Below are 17,840 nucleotides of genomic sequence, written 5' to 3' on the forward strand. Positions count from 1 at the left end.
GAACAACTTTATATGCTGCTAAGGTGAGTTTCATTTGCTCCCTTTTTAATTGCTTTTGCAATCTATATTTTGGGCTAAGAATACATGCACTTTACTTTAAACGCAATGGATACAAGTACATACTAAATTCTACACTGGGTTTGAACCGAAAATCCCTTAGCTTTGGTAACTAGTAACTGCCGGTTATAAGAACTGGTGGGCGCGAATAGTGGCATATGGATCCATAGGGCTTGACATCTCCGTCTGTTCCAGGTATAGAAACCCTAGCCTGAACTATAAAACAGACGTATGCTATTTGAGTTTAGTACACGTTGGATTGCGTGTATTGTACATGTTGGTTGCATGTATGTTAAAATAGGGGTACTTATTATATATACGTTAAAGTTTAGTTACCAGGGTGCTCAATCTTGTAGAATATTTTGATAAACGTTTCTGGATGAAACAACTGAAATCTTGTGATCCACTTTTATATATAGATTATGCGAAACACTAAAACTATGAACTCACCAACCTTTGTGTTGACACTTGTTAGCATTTTATTCTCAGGTTTCCTAGAAGTCTTCCGCTGTTTGCTTATATGTTAGACAAGCTATGTGCATGGAGTTGTACATGGCATATTTTTCAAGAAAACGTTGCATTCACCAAATCATCACCATGTATCTTATTTTGACTGCATTGTCAACGAAAGTACTATTGTAAACTATTATTTACGGTGATTGTCTATATGTAGAAATCATCAGATGTCGAAAACCTTTGATTTAAATATTCATTTATGGTGTGCCTTTTCAAAAGAATGCAATGTTTATAAAACGTATCATATAGAGGTCAAATACCTCGCAATGAAATCGATGAATGACGTGTTCGTCCATATAGATTTGGAGCGATCGTCACAGTATTGGTAAGCAAAATTTTGGCCGGCTAGAAGATATTGTTTCGTCACGTTCTCCAGTCCTTTGTGTGCTTCTGCTGCTGTGTGCTCGATGAATGGTTCTAAATTGTTTGGACGCCCTTTATATGTTGGTTGGCCAATTCGTAGGGGAAATAGGACGTTGATAGGTAAAAATCACAATCCTACAACATCTAAATTACGTTGTAAGCTGCTTTTGAATGAGGATGTTTTAAGTGCTTTGGATCTTAGTGTTTTGGTTGTTGATGTGGTACCTTTCTCTGATTTAAAATTCCCAGCTTTTTTGGTCAAACACAAGATTGTTGTCAATCGGGGCATTAAGGGAAGCTTGGAGAGCTTAAAACGGTGGTTCGATGGGGGGACAACGTTTACGACGGCAGCGTTCAACGACGGGTTCTTTGGCAAAAGAAAAAGCGAAGGAACGGACGAGCATCAAGAAGGTATGTAACAACCCAAACCAAATCGCAATCGAACCCGCTTAAAATATCAAAAAAAAAAATTCTCTGTTCAGCTAATGGCGCGGCGCGCAAAACGGGTATGTCCAACTTTTCCATTTTTGCGAAAAAAGATCGGCCACTTCCCGACATAATTAGACAAAAAGCTTTTAACAACATATTCAAACATGTAAAACTAACACGATTCAAACATAAAATAAGTTTTACAAAGCGGGGCCTACATCGGCATTTTTACGAGTTTCATACAAAAGTTTGAGTTTCGACCACATCAGTTTAATTTCCAAACGGCACTACGAGCATGGTGTTTGGGGTTAAACTACCCAAGCCTAGGTCAAACTCCAAAAGCTAACTCATCCAAAAAGCGTCCCCCAACAACAAAGCGGGATCTCTAATCCAAGATAATGCCCTAACCCTTGTCCACAACCGAACCTATAAAAAGGTAAACAACGAGAGGGTAAGCAAAGCTTAGTGAATGCAATAATTATACACATACATATATAATATATCTACTTGCAAACACTTACACGCATACCGTATACATGCTAGCAAACACAATTAGCTTATCGTCATAAATACAAGCTATAACCTCCAATAACCAAACTAGCATAACAATAGCATATTTAACTTGAACAAATATAATATGCTTACACTACAACACAATAACCATGGTTAACCAATCGAACGAGAGAATGGTGTTTAAAGACTGTCAGAGTTCACAACAACCATTAGTGCACTTAACACTTCGTACACTAACCCCACAGGTTGCATCTTAACACGTCGATACTTCACCCAGGGTGGCGTCTTAACACGTCGACACTTCACCCCGAGTGGTGTCTTAACACTTCGACACTTCACTCCTCATTTTACTTGAGGTGGCATCTTAACACGTCGATACTTCACCTCGAGTGGCGCCTTAACACATCGGCACTTCACCCTTCAACTTACTTGGAGTGGCATCTTATCACATCGATACTTCACTCCGGGTGGTGTCTTAACACATCAACACTTCACCCCGGGTGGCGTCTTAACACATCGACACTTTACCCTTCATATTACTTTGAGTGGTGTCTTAGCACATCGACACTTCACTCGTCACGTGAAATGTGGTGTCTTAGCACATCGACACTTCACATCTCATGCTACAACAAATAAATGCATTATATACCTACGCATATAATTATTCCACTCACCTTACGCCTTCGGTGAATCAATAAACCAAGCTTGAAACTTCAAGGTAACGCACCTATTACAAAGTATATATAATCAATCATTCGTTCAAGTTGGTCAAACTCGCAACACTCACCATTACTAGGTCATTTTGACCCATTTGGACACTTAACCCTAAAATTGGGTCAACTCGCACCAAAACCCTAACATTAGCCAAAATAGGTTTAAAACACATTTCAACACAAGGTTTATGCATTAATCACAAACATTAACTAACCTAGGTTCATTTTGACCCGTTTGACCAATTTAAGGTCAACACACCCATTTCGGGTCATCCACTAACCCTCACAACGCCCACTTACATATATATAGGTGTGCTAGTAATTAACTAACTAATTTAAGCTCATAAACATCAATTAATACTTGAAAAACCCTAGTTAGTCATCTTTGAGTCTACATGACCCAAATTCACCCAAAACACCCAATTCACTAACAAATGGGTTTTAAGTTCATCACTTACCCCAAACCCTAACCCTTAATCAAATTAAACAAGGAAAACAAAGTTAGAACATACCACCACACTCAAAACGTAGCTAGGAAGTAGATGAACAACTTTAGAACTTGAGCTTAAGCAAGATTCCTTCTTCTTCTTCTTCCCCAAAATGAGTTTTCCCTCACTAGAATATCACTCTCTCTCTAGAAATTAAATAGAGGTGATAAGGGTTGTTGAAGATGGAGTAAATGAAGCTCTAAAACTGATCTAGGGCCTTTAATTCGGGCCCCCATGTGTAATTAAAAAAAAGCCCTCAAAATATCTAATTTAAAAGAAAGGAATCTATCACAGACCAATGGCGCGGCGGGCCAAAGGCCTGGCGGCGCGCAGATTGCCCAGGTCAGATTCTTCTTTATTTTAAAATGTACAACGAAACCCCCACTTCAATTATTGTAAATACACTTATGTACACTACAAATATTTGGGTCTTACAACTCTCCCCCACTTGAATCGGAGCGCGTCCTCGCGATCCATGCCGCATGACAAGAGGGAAGATAAACCAACACGAATTCTTTGGGCTCCCAAGTAAACTTGGAACCTTTACTACTACACCATTGAACTTTAAAAGTCCTAACCTCTTTATGTCTCAACCTTTTGATCTTCTCATCAAGTATAGCAATCGGCTCCTCAATATACTCTAACTTGTTGTTTAGCTCAATTTCGTCTAATGGCACCCAAAATGAATCATCCGCAAGACACTTACGGAGATGGGAAACATGAAATGTATTATGAATCCCCGCAAGCTCTTCGGGTAATTCCAAACGATACGCGACTTCACCAACACGAGCTAAAACCTTAAATGGCCCAATAAACCGAGGAGCTAACTTTCCCCGTTTTCGAAATCGAATAATACCTTTCCATGGCGAAACCTTAAGCATCATCATATCACCTTCTTGAAATTCGATCATTCGTCTACGTTTATCGGCATACGACTTTTGTCTATCTTGAGCCTTCTTCAAATGATCCCGAATAATATCAATCTTGTTATTCGTCTCCAAAACCAAATCGGTACTCCCGATTTCTCTTTGACCTATTTCACCCCAACAAATTGGAGTTCGACATTTTCGCCCATATAGCAACTCATAAGGTGGCATCTCGATACTAGTGTGATAACTATTATTGTACGAGAATTTAACCAAAGGCAAGTGCTCGTCCCAACTACCACCGAAATCAATAATGCACGCCCGTAACATATCTTCCAAAGTTTGATTCGTACGTTTGGTTTGACCGTTCGTTTGAGGATGATACGCCGTGCTTAATTTTAATTGCGTACCCATATCTTCATGAAACTTTTCCCAAAACCGAGATGTAAAACGAGTATCTCGATCCGAAACAATAGATATAGGAACCCCGTGTCTCGACACCTCTTCCTTGATGAACAACTTAGCCAAGGCCTCCGATGATATTGCTTTCTTAATGGGAAGAAACAAAGCACTTTTCGTCAATCTATCAACTATCACCAAAATCGAATCAAATTGGGTTCTCGCCGTTTTAGGCAACTTTGTAATGAAATCCATGGTAATGTGCTCCCATTTCCACTTCGGAATTTCTAACGGTTGTAACTTACCATACGGCTTTTGGTGTTAGGCTTTTACTTGCAAACACGTGACGCATTGCTCAACATACTTCACAACATCACGTTTCATGCCCGGCCACCAATAATCCTTCCTCAAATCATGATACATTTTCGTCGCACCCGGATGAATGGAATACTTTGACTTATGTGCTTCATCAAGTAGCACCCGCTGGTAATCACCCATCTTAGGCACCCACACCCTTCCTTGAAAAGACAACAAACCTCGCGAACCCATAGTAATGAATTTCGATTGTCCCACAATTCGTTCCGCATGCTTGTTGTGAACGTAAGCCTCTATTTGAGTCACACCAAGTTTTTCAAGAAAATCGTTAGTAATAATCATACGTAACAATCCCAATCGTAAAGCCGGGTGATGACTCTTTCGACTTAACGCATCCACGACCACATTCGCCTTGCCCGGATGATAAAGTATTTCACAATCATAGTCTTTTACCACGTCCATCCACCTACATTGACGATAATTCAAATCTCGTTGGTTAAAGAGATGTTTCAAACTCTTATGATCCTAATAAATCGTACTCTTGACACCATACAAGTAGTGGCGCCAAATTTTCAACGCATGTACCACCGCCGCCAACTCAAGATCATGAGTCGGATATCTCGTTTCGTGTTCCTTTAATTGTCGAGAGGCGTAAGCAATGACTTTACCTCTTTGCATTAGAACACACCCGAGCCCATTTAACGAAGCATTACAATAAACCGTCATGTCTTCCACTCCTTCCGGCAACACTAACACCGGAGCTTGACACAACTTCTCTTTTAACAATTGAAAAGCAATTTCTTGTTCGTTCTCCCAATTAAATCTCACGTTCTTCCTCGTCAATTTCGTCAATGAAGAAACGATCTTAGAAAAGTCTTGGATAAACCGACGATAATAACCGGCCAATCCGAGAAAACTTCGAACCTCCGTAGGCGTAGTCGGTTGTCTCCAACTCTTCACCGTCCCTATCTTCTCCGGATCTACTTGAATACCGTCTTTGTTCACAATGTGGCCAAGGAATTGAACCTCCCTTAGCCAAAATTCACATTTGGAGAACTTAGCATACAACTTCTCCTTTCGTAACGTCTTTAATACTTCACGCAAATGACGTTCATGTTCGTTCATACTTTTCGAGTAGACTAATATGTCATTAATGAACACAATCACCGACTTGTCCAACATAGGTTGGCACACTCGGTTCATAAGATCCATGAATGCCGCCGGTGCATTCGTAACACCAAAAGGCATAACTACGAATTCAAAATGCCCATAACGCGTTCGAAAAGCCGTTTTCTCAATATCTTCCTCACGGACCCGCATTTGGTGATAGCCGGACCGTAGGTCGATTTTAGGGAAATACGTTGTACCTTGGAGTTGGTCAAACAAATCGTCAATCCGAGGTAATGGATAACGATTCTTGATCGTCACTTTATTTAACTCCCGATAATCGATGCACATCCGCATACTTCCATCCTTCTTTTTCACGAATAAAACCGGAGCGCCCCATGGCAAAGCACTCGGTCGTATAAAACCCTTTTCAAGCAACTCTTGGGTTTGATTTAACAACTCTTGCATTTCCGTTGGCGCTAAACGATAAGGAGTTTTAGCAATGGGGGTATCCCCCGGAACCAACTCAATGCGAAATTCAACTTGTCTTTCCGCGGGAACACCCGGTAGCTCGTCCGGAAAAACGTCTTCGAATTCACTAACCACCGGAATTTCACGAATGGGTGGTGGCTCATCACGAGTATCAACAACATGGGCAAGAAAAGCCATGCCACCACTATCAAGGAAACGACGTGCCCGTGCAAAAGTGCATATCGGCACAAGTCTTCTACGCTTATCACCGTGAATAATTAACTCTCCCCCACTTGGGGCTTTCACACGAATAAATTTTTCATGGCATGCAATATCGGCTCTATTATGATCGAGCCAATCCATACCAACAACGATATCGAAATCACCCAAAGTCATCGGGATAAGATCAATCTTAAAGTTTTCGGCACCAAACACAACATCACAATTTTTACACACATCAACCACTAGCACCGTCTTGCCGTTCACTATTTCAACTTCTACCGGACGACTTAACTTAGCTAACGGTTTATTAAGTTTAGGCACAAATTTTGGTGACACAAACGACAAGTTTGCACCACTATCAAATAGAATCCTTGCCGGATTAGAATTAACCATGAAAGTACCTGAGACCACCTCGTTCGATTGCTTGGCTTCATCATTGGTCATCAAATAATTTCGACCCCTTGCCGTACCCGCCGCCTTCTCCAAATTCTTAACATTATCATTACACAAGTCGGGACATTCCGGCCTTTTGTGCCCTTCTTTACCACAATTAAAACAAGTGATTTTGTTTGCGGAGGATAGACTCGGACATTCACGAGCCATGTGGCCCTTTTGTCCACAATTATAGCACGAATAAGAAAAATCCCCGGAAGCACCCTTCTTCCCACCACTAGCATTACCGGAACCTTTTTTGTTCTTTTTGTTCGAAAAGTTCGAATGGTTCGAACCTTCACTCTTTCTCTTGCCAAAAGTAAAGCCGCTCTTCCTCAACACGAGCGCCTCAAAACCCTTGGTCATATCAAATAACTCATCAAAAGTTTTCACTACCGTTACACTAATCTTATCTTGATAACAATCATTAAACGTTCGGTAAAAGTCTTCCTTCAACATCTTATCATTCCCGACATACTCCAGGCAAAATTGGGTCTTGGACAAAAACACGGATTTGAGGGTGTTCAAATCCATTGACCCTTCACTCAAGGAACGCAACTCGTCCTTAAGCCTTGTAAGATCGGCCGAAGTTCGGTATTCATTGAAAAACTCCACTTTGAATTCATCCCACGTGAATTCCATACATTGTTCTTCGCCATAAATTCGGATTTTCGCGTCCCACCATAACTTAGCATCGCCCCTTAACATGCTAGACCCGTACCTTGTCTTCTTATCGAGAGGGCACTCACAAGTACGGAAAGCCCCCTCCATATCGGAGATCCATCGGGCACTTTTAAGAGGGTCTCGTTCACCTTCAAAGGTAGGAGGTTGTGCATCCTTGAAATTTTTAAAGAAAAAGTCCCGTCTTCCCACATTATCCTCGTGAAGAACGGCCTTAACTTGTCCTTTTACTACATTGACTAGTTGTTCGTCAATCGTATCTAGAAATATTTTCTTAACATCCTCGAGGAACTCCGCCTTTTGACATTTAAAGATGGCCTCAACTTTGGCCGTGAACTCAACATCCTCACTCGTACTTCCATCATTGGTGTCATGTCCATTTCTCATCTTCATTCTATAAAACAGAAAATGTTAAACAACGAAACGAAAGAACGTAACACATATGTATATACATATACACCACACTACCTCATCTTGCTCAACAATCGTCATACATCGCTTGTTTGACACGATTTGAACCCGTAACAATGGTAGCTAATCATTGTCACGCGAGCACGTCGCATTAACTTGCTAGTACAACGTCTATCTCGCTTGATGATTGCTAACACAACACAAAACAATTAGTGCAAGGTTAATTCACATAAACACTAGCACAAGCAATTCCCGTTCTGACCCAAAGTCCTACAAGTCCCGCATAAAGCGCACACACAATAAAGTCTAAGTCTAGGCACCTATCTCAAGTCGCCTAAATCCCTTAGACCATGCTCTGATACCACTTGTAACAACCCAAACCAAATCGCAATCGAACCCGCTTAAAATATCAAAAAAAAAAAATTCTCTATTCAGCTAATGGAGCGGCGCGCAGAACGGGTCTGTCCAACTTTTCCATTTTTGCGAAAAAGATCGGCCACTTCCCGACATAATTAGACAAAACGCTTTTAACAACATATTCAAACATGTAAAACTAACACGATTCAAACAGAAAATAAGTTTTACAAAGCGGGGCCCACATCGGCCCTTTTTACGAGTTTCATACAAAAGTTTGAGTTTCGACCACATTAGTTTAATTTCCAAACGACACTACGAGCATGGTGTTTGGGGTTAAACTACCCAAGCCTCGGTCAAACTCCAAAAGCTAACTCATCCAAAAAGCGTCCCCCAACAACAAAGCGGGATCTCTAATCCAAGATAATGCCCTTACCCTTGTCCACAACCGAACCTATAAAAAGGTAAACAATGAGAGGGTAAGCAAAGCTTAGTGAATGCAATAATTATACACATACATATATAATATATCTACTTGCAAACACTTACACGCATACCGTATACATGCTAGCAAACACAATTAGCTTATCATCGTAAATACAAGCTATAACCTCCAATAACCAAGCTAGCATAACAATAGCATATTTAACTTGAACAAATATAATATGCTTACACTACAACACAATAACCATGGTTAACCAATCGAACGAGGGAACGGTGTTTAAAGACCGTCGGAGTTCACAACAACCATTAGTGCACTTAACACTTCGTACACTAACCCCACGGGTGGCATCTTAACACGTCGATACTTCACCCTGGGTGGCGTCTTAACACGTCGACACTTCACCCCGAGTGGTGTCTTAACACTTCGACACTTCATTCCTCATTTTACTTGAGGTGGCATCTTAACTCGTCGATACTTCACCTCGAGTGGCGCCTTAACACATCGGCACTTCACCCTTCAACTTACTTGGAGTGGCATCTTAGCACATCGATATTTCACTCCGGGTGGTGTCTTAACACATCGACACTTCACCCCGAGTGGCGTCTTAACACATCGACACTTCACCCGTCATATTACTTTGAGTGGTGTCTTAGCACATCGACACTTCACTCGTCACGTGAAATGTGGTGTCTTAGCACATCGACACTTCACATCTCACGCTACAACAAATAAATACATTATATACCTACGCATATAATTATTCCACTCACCTTACGCCTTCGGTGAATCAATAAACCAAGCTTGAAACTTCAAGGTAACGCACCTATTACAAAGTATATATAATCAATCATTCGTTCAAGTTGGTCAAACTCACAACACTCACCATTACTAGGTCATTTTGACCCATTTGGACACTTAACCCTAAAATTGGGTCAACTCGCACCAAAACCCTAACATTAGCCAAGATAGGTTTAAAACACATTTCAATACAAGGTTTATGCATTAATCACAAACATTAACTAACCTAGGTTCATTTTGACCCGTTTGACCAATTTAAGGTCAACACACCCATTTCGGGTCATCCACTAACCCTCACAACGCCCACTTACATATATATAGGTGTGCTAGTAATTAACTAACTAATTTAAGCTCATAAACATCAATTAATACTTGAAAAACCCTAGTTAGTCATCTTTGAGTCTACATGACCCAAATTCACCCAAAACACCCAATTCACTAACAAATGGGTTTTAAGTTCATCATTTACCCCAAACCCTAACCCTTAATCAAATTAAACAAGGAAAACAAAGTTAGAACATACAACCACACTCAAAACGTAGCTAGGAAATAGATGAACAACTTTAGAACTTGAGCTTAAGCAAGATTCCTTCTTCTTCTTCCCCAAAATGAGTTTTCCCTCACTAGAATATCACTCTCTCTCTCTCTAGAAATTAAATGGAGGTGATAAGGGTTGTTGAAGATGGAGTAAATGAAGCTCCAAAACTGATCTAGAGCCTTTAATTCGGGCCCCCATGTGTAATTACCAAAAAGCCCTCAAAATATCTAATTTAAAAGAAAGGAATCTGTCACAGACCAATGGCGCGGCGCGTCAAAGGCCTGCGCGGCGCGCAGATTGCCCAGGTCAGATTCTTCTTTATTTTAAATCTACAATGAAACCACCACTTCAAGTATCGTAAATACACTTATGTACACTACAAATATTTGGGTCTTACAAGGTAGGGTTTAGTGGTTGAGAATGCAGAGAGGGGGATTGCATGTTGATGGCGCCGGAGATTGTGGCGATGGTGGGAGGTGCACGACGGAGAATTAAGCGAGCTAGTGTCATGGCAGTAGTGGTACGGTAGTAATTGGTAAATGCAAGAACCCTAGTTCTTAAACCCTTGACAATATCTTACTGTGTTTGTCTGTAAACACGAAATTTAATTATCAACCTCTACTTCTTATTTACAATTCTAGATCATTTTGCACCTATCTATATCTATCTATACTATATATTAAAATGCAATGTGATAAATTTCACACAAAAAAGTCTTCCTTAATTAAACTTAAAAAAAAATCTAAGACATGGTTATCATTAAAAAATTAATTATATATAAGAAAAATTAAGAAATTATAAACAAATTTACAATAAGAGAAACATTATGTACAACATTATTTTAAAAAACTCACACTCACTATATATATAATATTTGAAACATTATGTACAAACTTATGGTAAAACACCCTATGATCATATGTTCAGTATTTAAATCATTATGCACAAACTTATAATAAAACACTCTTATGACCATATATACAATCTTTAAAATAAATTGTACAATCTTTTACAAAATACCTCATTAACACATGTACAATCTTACTCTGAATCATATTGTGCAACTTTAATATAATAGTTGTATTTTAATTCGAAAAGTTTCAAGACTCATTTATTATTACTAATAATAATTATTATTAAAAATATGTAGAACCTTTAAACACCTCAAGACCATATATACAATATTTATATACAATTTTTTGATAAAACATTATCATGACTGTATGTACAATCTTTAAAACAAATTGTATAATATTTTACAAAACATCTCATTAACACATGTATAACACCTCATAATTATATTGTATTTTAATTTTAAAAAAATATAAGAGTCGTTTGTAATTACAAATAATTATTACGGAGTATTAAAAATATAAATATTCAATTCTTAGACAAACTGTATTATTATTATTATTTATTATTCTTCTTATATAGACATGCCATTTTTGGTCGTTTGAGGATTTATGCACTACGCATAACGATGTCGAATAATATTAGCTTACGATCTACTAGTAATTGACTATAAAATAGACCAACCAAAACGCTTCCGCAGCAATGCACGGACTGTTCTGTAACTAGTTATAATAATAATAATAATAATAATAATAATAATAATAATAATAATAATAATAATAATAATAATAATGATGATGATGATGATGATGATGATGATGATGATGATGATGATGATGATGATGATGATGATGATGATGATGATGATGATTATGATTATGATTATGATTATTATTATTATTATTATTATTATTATTATTATTATTATCATTATTATTATTATTATTATTATTATTCTTCTTCTTCTTCTTCTTCTTCTTCTTCTTCTTCTTCTTCTTCTTCTTCAAATATAGGTTCTCTTTACGGGATTCGATACGTTACATATGTATGTTAAGTACATGTCTAAATAGAAAGTTGTAATGTAGGCTTTTATGATAAGGAAAATAATAATTGTGATGAAAATTGGAAGAGAGTGGTGGAAGAATGAAGTTAGTTCATTTATTATGTTCAAGTTAATTACATCAATATGTCTTTGATTTATTTTGATTATTTCGGATTCATATGTTTCTGGCAAAATATTTGCGGTACGCTTTCGTTATAATTATTTGCTATATACATTTTGTAAACTTCAATAATTTGTTTATTTTTTTCAATGATTTGGTATGTATTTTCCATAATAGTATGTTTAATCTTCAATTATTTAATAAATCTGTGATGTCACGGGTCGTTTAACTAGTAAAATTTGTATAAATAAGTGTTATTGATTTTTAATGAAAAATGAAAACACATACTCCGTAAAAAAAAACACTCGCAAAAGAATCTCTAATCTTTCAAATCTAACTATACTTATATTCTCTATTGCTAATCGCCTATAATAGATCACTCTCAAACTTTCGGTTTCAGTTCCACTTCAGTTAAAAGCAATGTACGTAATCGGACGTACACAAACAACGATGTTATGGGTAGTAAAACAACTACCCAACAACCGAATATTTGGATTCATTACGAGTTGTGTATTATACTCCGTCCCTTATCTATTGTCAATCTTTCCTTTTATAGATGTCCCAAATTAATTGTCCACTTCTATAAATGGAAAAGAATAATGTGATAAATTTCTTTTGTGCCCAGACTGTATACATGTAAATAAAAAAGATGGGTAAAAAGTAAGAGATAAAACTGGAAAGTTAACAGAAAAATACATGTGTCAGGTACTTTTTCTTAAACCGAGTATTTTTTGTCTAACAATATTGACGGAGAAAGTAAATGATTACACAGAAAACACATGTTGCAATTAATGCTGAAAGTTTCTTTACCATATGTTTTGATTCAACATTACTGAACCAAAAAAATCAGTTTTAGATAGTACTTTTTTTGATTACCGCTGTGTTGCTCTTGTTATAAATTTGTTCTTGCATAATTGTATTATTTAAATAAGAGTTACGATTACGCCTCTATTAATTTATATTTAGCATTTGTTTTTTTATATAGTTGTATTGTATAATTAAAAGTTAAGTTTATAATTGCAATAGAATTGTATGGTTATCAAATAAATTGTATGTCTTATACCCACGTCGAATTCGGGAACAAATCGGCAAGGCCGAACCGGTCATATCTGAAAAAAAAGAAAAAAAAAAAAAAGCTCAATAAGGCCGATAAATACCTATTCCGATTAAACGAAAAAATAATCCCAAATAACCGAACCCGGTTCTTAACCGGCTAATATGCATGTCTACATAAAGTGTTTGTAGTAGTTTTCTTAAACGCTTTTTCAAGGCTCCATCAAGATAAATAACTCGATATTCGAGGGTAGAGTTTTTGATGGTTAGAAACTCGACATGTTGTCTTAAAGCCAAAACTACTTGTTCACAGTGTCGGATCTAAGATTGCTATTCACTGATGTCGCTGGTTGAAAATTTAAATTTTTTTCTACTAAATGGATATCCAGTGGCGGATCCAAATTTTTGTTTGTACGAGGGCGAGAAAAAAATTACTAAAAGATTTGGACTGCAAAAATTACATTGGGACGTTAACATAATAGTAAAATTTGTAGTCAATAAGAATAATAAACAATGGAGTATATCTATCTATCTATAGTTAATATTAAATCTCTAAAATAATGATGTCATAAATAAACAATTTCTAAGCATAAATATAATTCAAAATAAAAAAGAAAATTTTTAAGACATCTTTGATGATGTTATTATTTTATATTAAATTTAATTAAAAAAAATAATATGAAATCTTTTATAAAAGGAAATACTATAACACCAACACATTTACAAATTTTAAAGCATATTGTACAATCTTTATATAATACTTGTATTTTAATTTTTGTAAAAAAATTTCAAAAAACATTTATTATTACTAATAATTATTATTAAAATTATAAATACTCAACTTTGAGCAAACTTTATTATTACGGAGTACTATTTATTTTTATTATAATAATTATAATTATAATTATTATATTATTAATATTCAAATATGAATTCTCTTTACGATATTAATTACGTTACATATGTATGCGAAAATACATGTCTCTATATATTTGTAGAAACAACGACAAGTTTCTTAGTCGAACGGGTCATTAAAATAAATGACTTTAGAATTTACATTCAGTTAATACATAAAACAAGTCATTAAATTGTTTTGTTTAAACAAACCCGTGATTCGGGTCATTTCAGGATTTTTCTAACGAAAAAATTAAAGGATGTCATTTAAAAGTTGTTCAGCCTTTCCCCATCATATAACAAACAAAAGCATTGTTTGACTGATAGGTTGAAATGAATAAGGGCCTTTGTTCGGTTCGTCTCCAAAATTTTAAGAAACCTATGTGATATCAAACTATCATAACATGAAAAACAACACTTCTATAGAATCATTCTTCTAGCTCCAAGCCAAATTTTTTCAAGTTAAATTCAGCTTATGAATTAGCTGAGATGCCATTTGATTTTGTTAGTCAAGTGATCAAAAATTAACTTCAAGGTCAACATAAATTTGAACTTAAAGAAAGAATTAACTCCTTTCTTAAGAAATGGTATTGTCCATAAAAAAGAATATTCACTATTTCACCATCTAGAATCAACAATGGTCTTGATAGTGGGAAAATAAAATTAAGTTCAAAAAATAATGGTAAAGCCATGAAAGTGGATTCGAACTTCTCTGTTTAAGTAATTTACTCAATGTCAATGTGGACAATCTCGTCGACATCAATACGGTTAATTACGTAAGGGGTTTAAGCTACTCAATAGACATATATTTTTTTTTGTTCCAATATAGGCCATATACCCAAGAAAATACTACTGTAGACTGTATACTTTAAAAAAAATGTGTTAATTCACCTTCTTCTGCTTCGAACATAAAATTGAAATTCAAACCAAGATATTATTTCACAAAAAATGAACACCTGACAATCACCAAGTTAGTAATGTATTTCTTCCTCAAATATAAAATATCAAATAAATAAATACCTTACAATGTCATACCCTAAAACAGCTGCTGAACCATCTTTCGGCTGATGCAGTCCTTCCCTATTTACTTGTTGCTGCTCACATAATCATTTAAATTATTGAAATCTTGCATTTAGAACTCGATCAATCTCTTCTTCGCGTCCCACCTTCTCAAAAACCTCCAACACATACTCCTTAAGCACAGGCCCTACGCCAACACCATACCTAATCATTTGTTCTACCAAATTCAAACACGTATCGTAATCAGAAGCTCCACAAAGAGCCCTAATCACAATATCGTAAGTAGTAGCATCCGGCTTCGGATCTTTTTCAGCCATTTTAGTCAAAATCGGTTCACACTCAACAATCTTACCATTCTCAATTAATTCAGAAAACCATTTGTTCGCATAAGTAGGAATAACTCTCAATCCAGCTTCAACCATCTTAGTATACTTCTCCAAAGCCTCGTCAACTCTCCCCGCCTTAAAATAAGCATCAATCAACATCCTATAAGTGGTAACATTGGGCGATAACGACTTACCACACAATTCCACATACATCTTCTCAGCATCATCTACCATATCATTCTCACAATACTTAATGATCATATTATTAAAACCCGCTGTATCCATAGCGAAAGGCTTCGACTTTGGAGCAGTACCCGCCATCTTAAACACACTATAAGCCTCTGCCGCTTTCCCCTCTTTAAAGAATTCGTTCACCATTAGATTAAACGTGTCAGAATTCACCGCTTGTACAAAAGGCGGTGTATGCCTATTCAACATACTATCAAACAAAGCCCCGGCTTCAGCTTTTTTACCCCATTTAAGCAAGACCTCCAAAAGCACATTACAAGTAGCCGGAACCATGTTATACTCCTTATCTAACAAGGACTTGTAACACACAATAGCTTCTTTCGGCCTACCTTTACTAAAGAACCACTCCATAAAAGTAGCATTAACAATACCATCATAAACCGAACACCTACTTTTAAGCTCATCGAAAAACTCATTCGCTTTGTCTAAATTATCCAATTTAAGAAATCCTGATATAATATTATTAAAAACATGTGAATCAGCTCCATGACCATCGCTAACCATTTTCCATAACCAAGTAACGGCTTCATCGATCCGTTCAGCATCAATTAAACCTTTCGTTAAATGACGAAAAGTAACTGCTGAAGGACTAAAAGGTGCATTCTCCTTGATATGTTGATAAACCTCTAATGCTTTATCCACCTCACCATTTTCACAATGAGATACAATTAGAAAATTATAAGACACAACATTAGGAACAATACTACACTGCTTAAAAAAATACGAAAACAGAGCAATTGCGTCTGTGTACCGCTTAGAGCGGTACATGGACGCAATAATCGCGTTACAGGTGAAAACAGTAGGGCGTGTGTTGGAGAAAAGCGATTGTCGAACAACGGCGAGGGCGTTATCGAGATCACCGGCGCGTATTAGAGATTGCACGCGGTTGTGGATTTCAAGCCGTGGTCCGACGAGTTTGGAAGTGCTGTCTGGTTGGTTAGGATCGCGTTTAGGGGGAGGGGAGTTAGGGTCACGTTGGAGAGCGTGAAGCGGCGGTTCGATACGGAGACGGCGTTTGCGACGGCGGCGTTCAGCGGCGGCTTCTTCGGCGGAAGAAAAAGCGGAGGAACGGACGGGGATCGGGATGGTAGGGTTTGGTTGTTGAGAATGCAGAGATTGGGATTCGAGGTTGATGGCGGCGGAGATTGTGGTGGTGGTGGTGGTGGTAGGGGTAGGGTTTGTTTGTTGAGAATGCAGAGATAGGGATTGGAGACTGATGGCGGCGGAGGTTGTGGTGGTGGTAGGTGTACAGCGGTGGAGTGATCGGAGGATTAAGCGAGATGGCGTCATGGCGATGGTGGTACGGTCGGAAATGCAAGAACCCTGGTTCTTAAACCCCTTGTGTAGAATTGGATACAGTTCTTGTATGTAAACTATTATTATTATTATTATTATTATTATTATTATTATTATTATTATTATTATTATTATTATTATTATTATTATTATTATTATTATTATTATTTATTATTATTATTATTATATTATTAATTATTATATTTTATTTATTATTATTTATTATATTTAAAGAAAAAAATAATTACGGAGTAATGGATAGATAAATGTAAAAAAAAAAAAATATATTAATTCGACTTTTTTGATTCAAAAAATATAAAATCCGACTCTGCTGGGGATCGAACCCAGAATCTCTGGTTTCGTAGACCAGCGCCTTATCCATTGGGCCACAGAGTCAACTTCATTGATAGCTTGTATGTTTCTATATTTATTATCGTAAAAGTTAAAAGAACATTCTTTTTCAGACACAGTTACATTTGCATCGTTACTTGTGGATCTTGACAAAATTGGAATACACCGGAATAAAAACATTAGATAAAAGTTATGATCTTATTGCGTAGGCGAAATATATCAATATCAATTAGCATAATAATAATAGCTAAATGTTAGTTCACATTGTTCGTTTAAGATAATTATCAAACAGGTTATTCTCATTCCAAAACAAAAGCTTTAAATCATTCATATTATAAATTATTCAACGCGTAATAATTCAGTTTATCAAACGCACCTTAAGTCGGTCCAATTAAAGCTCACGTACTAGAGCACGCGTGTTGGAAATTGGAACAAATGCAACTATCTAAGCATAAAAGAATGTGGACATTTGCTATATCACATTTCCGGATTCAAAAATATTACAATCTAACCTCAAC

General features: G+C 36.7%; 1 protein-coding gene and 1 non-coding gene across 2 annotated transcripts; both read right to left on the minus strand.

Annotated features, from left to right (window-relative positions):
• Window positions 1-15,041: 15,041 nt before the first annotated feature.
• LOC139885720 (pentatricopeptide repeat-containing protein At1g10270-like) lies at window positions 15,042-16,965 on the minus strand. Its single transcript, XM_071869469.1, has one exon. The coding sequence runs from the start codon at window positions 16,963-16,965 to the stop codon at window positions 15,196-15,198; it is 1,770 nt and encodes a 589-aa protein (XP_071725570.1). The 3' UTR covers window positions 15,042-15,195.
• Window positions 16,966-17,294: 329 nt separating this feature from the next.
• Window positions 17,295-17,367, minus strand: TRNAR-ACG (transfer RNA arginine (anticodon ACG)). Its single transcript has one exon. It is a non-coding gene; the product is annotated as a tRNA-Arg (tRNA).
• Between the last annotated feature and the right edge of the window lie 473 nt (window positions 17,368-17,840).

This window comes from Rutidosis leptorrhynchoides, chromosome 1, assembly GCF_046630445.1.
Source record: "Rutidosis leptorrhynchoides isolate AG116_Rl617_1_P2 chromosome 1, CSIRO_AGI_Rlap_v1, whole genome shotgun sequence".
NCBI lineage: Eukaryota > Viridiplantae > Streptophyta > Magnoliopsida > Asterales > Asteraceae > Rutidosis > Rutidosis leptorrhynchoides.

Bases quoted from the DNA above. Each gene is read 5' to 3' on its own strand.
- LOC139885720 (XM_071869469.1), bottom strand. From the start codon at position 16,965: ATGACGCCATCTCGCTTAATCCTCCGATCACTCCACCGCTGTACACCT.